The sequence below is a fragment of the Sinocyclocheilus rhinocerous genome, unplaced genomic scaffold, assembly GCF_001515625.1.
Source record: "Sinocyclocheilus rhinocerous isolate Xijiao unplaced genomic scaffold, SAMN03320098_v1.1 scaffold1093, whole genome shotgun sequence".
NCBI classification, from domain to species: Eukaryota; Metazoa; Chordata; class Actinopteri; order Cypriniformes; family Cyprinidae; genus Sinocyclocheilus; species Sinocyclocheilus rhinocerous.
Genome location: NW_015626381.1, coordinates 128,400 through 136,404, shown reverse-complemented (window position 1 = coordinate 136,404; position 8,005 = coordinate 128,400). Strand labels below are relative to the sequence as shown.

Sequence of the window (8,005 nt, the reverse complement as noted above, 5' to 3'; positions counted from 1 at the left end):
TGTCTGCCTGCCTGCCTGCCTGCCTGTCGTTCTGTCTGTCTGTCTGTCTTTCGTTCTGTCTGTCTGTCTGTCGTTCTGTCGGTCTGTCTGTCTGTCTGTCGTTCTGTCGGTCTGTCTGTCTGTCTGTTGTTCTGTTGTTCTATCGTTCTATCGTTCTATCGTTCTATCCGTCCATCTGTCAGTATGTCATTCTATCTTGAGAAACTTGAAAATTTGGTTATATGATTTAAAAAAATATTTTTATTCAATTTTGGATTGCCATTCTGCATCCTTTTTCCTCCAAGTCATATTGACATTTTAAAGGCAATGTTTAGGCAATAACACAAGCAAGTGTGCAGTTGTTGTTAATCACATTTGCGAGTGTAATATTGTTTTTATATAACAGTGAAACAAGGTAAAATTTAGTGACTTACATTTTAGACAGTGTTGGCACTTATGTCATCTCTTTTTGCTCCGTTGACGAAAATAGTTCCAAATGAAGCCAAATAAGAATCAATATAGTGAACAGCGAAGCATCCCACGCTAAGTATATAAATCAGACCTTGAATGTGGCTAATTCAGTCTTAACTATATAATTCTAGTTTGATCATTTTTGTAATCTGCACCCTGTATGTTTGATTAACTCGTTGTTGTGTGTATTTATCGCTTGGAAGCCATTTGAAACCCATTTTTGTGCTTGTGGATGAAGACATCGCCAGAGAGTGACACAGAGCTAATTTCCCCTAATAAGACGTCACCAGCAGTGTGAGTCGAGTGTGTTATTCCAGGAGAGGATCTCAAACACACTGAAGGTCGACTGATTGATCCGGATCTAAGTATAAACATTGATTAAAAGCGCCGAAAAACTCTGATCTCTTTCCCCGCAGGCTATCAGAAACCTGGCCTCATTTGTTCTGCTATTGATGCTCCTTCCTCATCCAGGAGTCTGTCTGTCTGTCCATCCATCGGTAGAGCTGAAACCTGAATTACTTTTACACAAACAGTAAGTTTAAAACTATGGCAGTGTTTGAAATGGCATATTATCATACTAATCAGTATGAATACTGTGCATAGTAGGCCTATGCAAATTTTCCGTATGCATGGAAAACACAGATGGTGTCCTTTATTGGATCTGCTAAATACAACTCAATACAGCTAAATACAACTGTCCAGAATGGCATCCTACCATGCAACTGCTACTATATTGCAGTATGCAATGTGTAAACTGTTAATAAAACGCAAATTTTCTGTATGCATGGAATTACATGAAATCTAATGCATGAGTGAACTATACACACGCTACTGTAAACTACAAACTATTGCTGTGTGTCTGAAAATGCTACTGTTAGTAGCAAGTTAGTTGTACTTTAATCTCTACGACGAGTCTCTGATCAAGTCGAATGAATTCACCATCATCTTTATAGCGCTTTATACAATACAGATGGTTTCAAAGCAGCTGTATAGAGTTCAGTTCTGCTGTAGAACAGTGTCATTGTTCACTTAAAGACAGTTTCCGTGTGGATTCAGTTCCATGCAATATGTAAAGTTAATTAATTATGAAGTTACATTTACCTAATATGTAGGACATGATCATAAATCAGAGAATTATTTGTGAGGTTTTGGAAAACCAAGCTATAATTAGTTATCGACGAGTCTCTGATCAAGTCGAATGAATTCACCATCATCTTTATAGCGCTTTATACAATACAGATGGTTTCAAAGCAGCTGTATAGAGTTCAGTTCTGCTGTAGAACAGTGTCATTGTTCACTTAAAGACAGTTTCCGTGTGGATTCAGTTCCATGCAATATGTAAAGTTAATTAATTATGAAGTTACATTTACCTAATATGTAGGACATGATCATAAATCAGATAATTATTTGTGAGGTTTTGGAAAACCAAGCTATAATTAGTTATTTTTACCTATGTGCAATTGAAGTATTCTATACAGTAAAATATGATTATTCCTGTAAGGAGCTGTATTGTTACCTGAACCCTTAAAAATGAACTAACCACGATAACAAGATAATTATATTTTTGACTTGAAACCATTTCATTTACCACAGTAATTTTCTTTTTAATTTTTAAGAGAAAAACACGATTTAATTTCATGACTTTACACCAACAAACAGAATTTCTGTGGAGTCAAAAGGAAAGACATTTTCACTCAGTGAAATAGATGGATTGCGTGCTGATGAGTTGAATCAGGGGTGTTTGATTAGGAAAATACAGTAAATATGTACTGTTGTATTTTCTCCAGGAACAGGGTTGGGAAATATTGTCTTATAGATTCATGTTGAGATAAGGGTTCACAGAGCAAACATATGTTTTAAAGTAATATATTTATCCATTTACTCGTCTAATATTGTCAGTCATAAATAGAGGATGACTTAACACAAGTGCAGCACTCTAACAATTTTTTTTTTTTTTTTGTAATATGAGGAACCATAGTGGCACTTCTGACTCACTTGGTGTCCTATGCAAAATAAAACACAAAATAGTCTCCATTTAGTGCGCAATTTGTGATGTGTAAATGTGCAATACGTAATCTGCTTTTTAATGTCGTAGATAATGGCTTTTTGATGAAAGGCTTCAGTGGTTTCAAGTGTGGTGTTTTTTTCTTTCTTGTAGACACATCTATATGGAAGCTTGTTTCTGCCACAGAATAAAAATAAAAAGGTAATTGTGACTTTTTATTTCACAGCTGACAGCTCTCGCAGTTTCAGGTTTGTCTCATAATTCTGACTTTTTCCCCTCAGAATTGGGAGATATAAACTTGCAATTGTGAGTTATCAAGTTGAGTTGTGAGGGGGGGAAATCTGATATGTTCTTGTTTTATATCTCACAATTCTGACTTTACAACTGAAAAAAGTATAGGAAAAAAAATGTGCAATTGTGAGAAAAATATCAGAATTGCGATCTTGCAATTCAGACTTCATAACTTGCAATTTTGAGTTTATACCTCATAATTCTGAGAAAGAAATAATAAAAAGTTGCAATTAATCTTTTTAAAAAAAATTTTATTCCGTAGCAGAAACAATTTTCATGCCCAATTTCCATTATTACTGGTACTATAGCATTTTTACGTTATTGGTAGACCCACAAAAATCGTATGCACCTTTTTTACCCCAATTGTGCTGGACATTGTGGAATTCATTTTAATAGATTTGGCACTTTTATTTTATTTATTTATTTGAGGTTGATTAGCTTGCCAGTCCTAATCCTCCTTACATACTATAATATTTTTCTAAAAAATTTAGAAAAATATGATATTGTGTAAGCTCATAGTGTACTAACAATCAAAATTACTTTTCACATAATATAATACGGTAGTATATGAGAAATGTATTATATTATAAACACACTGCAGCAATTTATAATGTAATCACAGTTCATAAGGTAACACCAGCACATAATGTATCAAATAACTGCGACACACAGAGATGCAAACTTTCAAGGTGCAGACAATTACAAAACTTGTACAAAATGTAAGCTTCAAATACACCGTTCAATCAAATAAATATAATTTTGCTGTACTTTGGCTTAATCTTTACACTTAAAAAAAAAAAAAAAACTATAAGAGACAGGTCTTTGAAATATATACAATGTTATTTCAGGGTGTTTTCAAATGAATCACAAACTGATAACACCAAATAATAATATGTAAAATAACATTAGTTTTGACTCCGACTCATGATTGGCCACTGCTGGATTTAGTCATGTGATAAAGCATTTAAAAGAACACACATGACAGGCATGGTCAAAACTGTTTGCGCAGCAACAGCGTAGAATCGCGTTTGCATCCCTGAACACTATGAAGACTATGAAGTTGCTCTGTTTCTGTTTCTGACTGGACTTTTGGGCCGTGCACAAGGTGAGTGACTTTAATTAACGTAGCAGCATTTCTTTTTGTGCTAATTGATATTTGAATTTATTCCAAACTGAGTTTGATCTCCACACAGGCTGGCAGAACAACTATGACGGGCCTCTAAACTTTAACTGTCCTGCAGGCCAGTCAATATCCTCCATTACGAGGTGAGTACCGCTTATTAATGCGCACTATAAACATATAATAAACTTCAAGGCATAATGTTCACAAGTAGTGTGCAGACATCCCACCCCGCAAAAACTCATTTCCGGGTGATGGCACTCCCCAGCATCAGTTTAAATGATTTAAATTAAATTAAAAAAACCCTGTTTGGTTCGGTTCATTCTGATGAATTCCGAACGGAAGGAGAAGCATTCAAAACGCAAGTGCAAATGGTAAATGCATCACTGTTGACAACTTCTGACAGAATCACCAAAAATGCATTTTAACACTTAATTTACAGTGTTTACATAATTTGCAGGTGTCGGGGTGTCTGTGTATGTTAGGGTTAGATTTGCCATGTATGAACGTAATAAATTGTTAGAAATTTCAAAATTTCAATGTAAATATTAATGCAATTAAAATGTGATTTTGCATTTTTTTCTTCATGCCAACTTACGATAACAAAGTGAAAACAGCAATCACCATGAGGACCGGCGTTGGGAATTTGGCTGCCAAGCCACCTTTGGCCAGAGCGCAGAATGTTACTGGACAAATTACGTCAACGACTTCGACCAAGCGCTCCTGTTTGAGTGTCCAGCAGAACATGTGATGACAGGAACGAGCAGCTACCACAATGACTACTTTGAGGACAGACGGTGAGCTCTGTTCCACTGATTCTCATCTGTGTCCCTGCAGCACAAAAGCAGTGTTAAGTCGCTGGGGTATATTTGTAGCAATAGCCAACAATACATTGTATGGGTCAAAATGATCGATTTCTCTTTTATGCCAAAAATCATTAGGATATTAAGTAAAGATCATGTTCGATTTTTTTGCACCCTCAGATTCCAGATTTTCAAATAGTTGTATCTCAGCCAAATATTGTCCTTTCAGATGATGTATAAATCCCAATTTCAAAAAACTGGTCCAGGGTCATATCTTTGAGCTGATGCATGTTTTCTCACAGCTGGCGGTTTTACTGCTGTAGAAGTCCGTGTGTTACTAAAGACTGTCATTGGACCTCGTATGTGAACTCCTTTGATGAGTACTTCACCTGGACTGTGCCTTCCAGGAACATTCTGGTGGGAGCTCAAAGCTACCATCAAAATCATGAAGAGTAGGTTTAATTTATTTACTTACTCGTTATGTTATTTCTGATATCCAAAAATTATTAGGATATTAAGTAAAGATCATGTTCCGTGAAGATATTTTGTAAATTTCCTACAGTAAATATATCAAAACTTAATTTTTTATTAGTAATATGCATTGCTAAGAACTTCATTTGAACAACTTTAAAGGCGATTTTCTCAATATTTAGATTTTTTTGCACCCTCAGATTCCAGATTTTCAAATAGTTGTATCTCAGCCAAATATTGTCCTTTCAGATGATGTATAAATCCCAATTTCAAAAAACTGTTCCAGGGTCATATCTTTGAGCTGATGCATGTTTTCTCACAGCTGGCGGTTTTACTGCTGTAGAAGTCCGTGTGTTACTAAAGACTGTCATTGGACCTCGTATGTGAACTCCTTTGATGAGTACTTCACCTGGACTGTGCCTTCCAGGAACATTCTGGTGGGAGCTCAAAGCTACCATCAAAATCATGAAGAGTAGGTTTAATTTATTTACTTACTCGTTATGTTATTTCTGATATGTAATATGCGAAGCTATTTCAAGTCAAGCATGTCAGATTGTGTGCTCTGTTGCTCACTGATGTTGCACTTCTTTCAGAGATCGACGATGGAGGTATAAGGTCTGTGTCCAGTACAGATGTTGATTCTGAGATTCAATATTCTCTCGCGGTTCATGATGAATATTCTCTCTTGATCCTCTGAAATAAACGCAAGTTGAAAGCAAAACTGTGGCTGATCTCTGTGTTAAATTCTGAAAGTTGAAAACGTGTGAGTGTGTGTGTGCATGAGTTAGTTCAGGCAAGAATTTTAAAAAAATTTACATTTTATATTAGTACTCAGTTTATGCTTGTAGAAATTAAGGCATTAATATCAGCATCATAAAATTAAGCAAAAACCTACTCAATTGGGGCATGAATAATTAATAAAGTTGCGTTTTCCTGCCGTTTGTACACTGTTTTATCATCATCAGGTTTAAGTACCTTGCGTGCTGTTTTGTAAATGATCCATGTTATGTTTTTGTCATTGTGTACCCAGTATTGTGAGGTCTCTGTTACTTTATTCCGTATGACATTTACTTAAAAAAAAAAAAAAATCTGCATGCAAAAACTTGCAAAAGAAAAAGTGAATTTAACTTGTTTTTATATTATGTAGCAGCACATAATGTCAAAACTGCTAATAATGTTATATAAGTAATATAATAACATTTTTATAATACAATCTTGAGCTCAAAATGCAATAACACTTTTTACATAATGAAAAAAAAAACATTGCTATTCCTTTACAGTATATTTAAAAAAAAATCTAAATCCAGTCTTAAACAATTTAAATAGCCATGCAATTATTTATCATATCATTTTCTCTGAAATGTCATTTTTGTTTTCAGTGGCATTGCACAGCCCAATAATATCTTTAGTTTGTTATTTTCTATTTAGTTAATTATGTACAAAAATGAAAAGCACCTCTGATCGTATTGCTAAAAGAAAAATCTACGATCAACGGAGGGGGTTGAAACAGAGCACTTAACTCCGGATCAGAAGATAACAAATGCCAATGCTTTTTAAAAATGGATCTTTGTTGACTACGAGTGTGCAACTTTAAAATGTACGTCTGGGAAAAGCAGCTCAAAATAACAGGGCATGTCATAATCACAAAATTAGTAACCTTTTGAAGCTGAATGTTGAGTTCACATTATAAGCCTATAAAAGCTTGTACCTTTTATTTTAAAATGTACTTTACATTTACATGTTGTGCTAAAATGTATTACATTGAAAGATGCATCAAAACAAGTTAAGCAGTTTCAACTTTATTAGTTACACAAGCTTCAACTTATTTTGAAACAGTTTATTATAATTTAAGTTGAAATGGCTTATACAGCTAATTTAATTGTAATTTAATTCAGCAACTGAACCCAAGGTTTGTTTCTTCATTGCATGCTCATGAGTTGAATCAGGGGTGTTAGATTAGGAAAATACAGTAAATATGTACTGTTGTATTTTCTCCAGGAACAGGGATGGGAAATATTGTCTTATAGATTCATGTTGAGATAAGGGTTCACAGAGCAAACATATGTTTTAAAGTAATATATTTATCCATTTACTCGTCTAATATTGTCAGTCATAAATAGAGGATGACTGTAAACATTGTACACACTGTAAACTTCTTTGTTCAGATGACAGATGTTCTTGCTTCCATTAAACTTCTTAAGTCACGCTGAAGACATTCTGAAATTCATGTAAATTTTTCTATTCAAATTTCCACTCCTATTATTATGCTGATAAAATAATTTACACTGTAACATAAATTAAAAAGTGATGTCAGAGTTTTTGTATCTCTTCCTGAAAAAAAGGTATTCATATTCTATATACGTTGCTATTGTTCAAACACTAATTATTTTATCAATTAGAAATAATTATGATTCATTCAGAACACCTGGAACCCAATTTTATTTCATATTGGCTGATTTTACAGTACTTCAAGACCCTCTCATATACATTTACAGTCTTAGACCTATCAGCATTTTTCTTCTTAAATTCTTAGGTCAATAATGACTGTATGTTTCCATCTTGTCTTCATTTCAGATTTGAATTTGAGTGTATTTGCTTCTGAGGGAATTTGTGAGAGTCTCAGCATTGCACTTTGGTACAATACTTGTACTTCCAGCACCGGTCTCTGAAAAGCATGTAAAAAACCCCCCATCATATTAGTATTGAAATAGGCAGTTTCATGTGCTATTATGGTTCCAGCATCATACTTACGTCTTCTGAACACTTTTATCAATATTCAAATTAACCAAATAATTCAAGACAGGACAGGTCACAATGTCGAAGACCACACATGCTGCAACATTCAATGAGTTAAGGCCAATTGCA

At 34.3% G+C, this 8,005-nt stretch overlaps 1 protein-coding gene across 1 annotated transcript in view; it reads left to right on the top strand.

Moving 5' to 3' along the window:
* The window catches only part of LOC107713070 (uncharacterized), a 38,278-nt gene extending 33,153 nt beyond the window's left edge, over positions 1-5,125 (top strand). Inside the window, exons 4-7 of the mRNA XM_016518495.1 lie at positions 3,767-3,851; positions 3,940-4,012; positions 4,475-4,663; positions 4,972-5,125. Of these exons, the coding sequence (XP_016373981.1) occupies positions 3,767-3,851; positions 3,940-4,012; positions 4,475-4,663; positions 4,972-5,125 (501 nt within the window). The remainder of the gene's footprint in view (positions 1-3,766; positions 3,852-3,939; positions 4,013-4,474; positions 4,664-4,971) is intronic.
* The last annotated feature ends 2,880 nt before the right edge of the window (positions 5,126-8,005 follow it).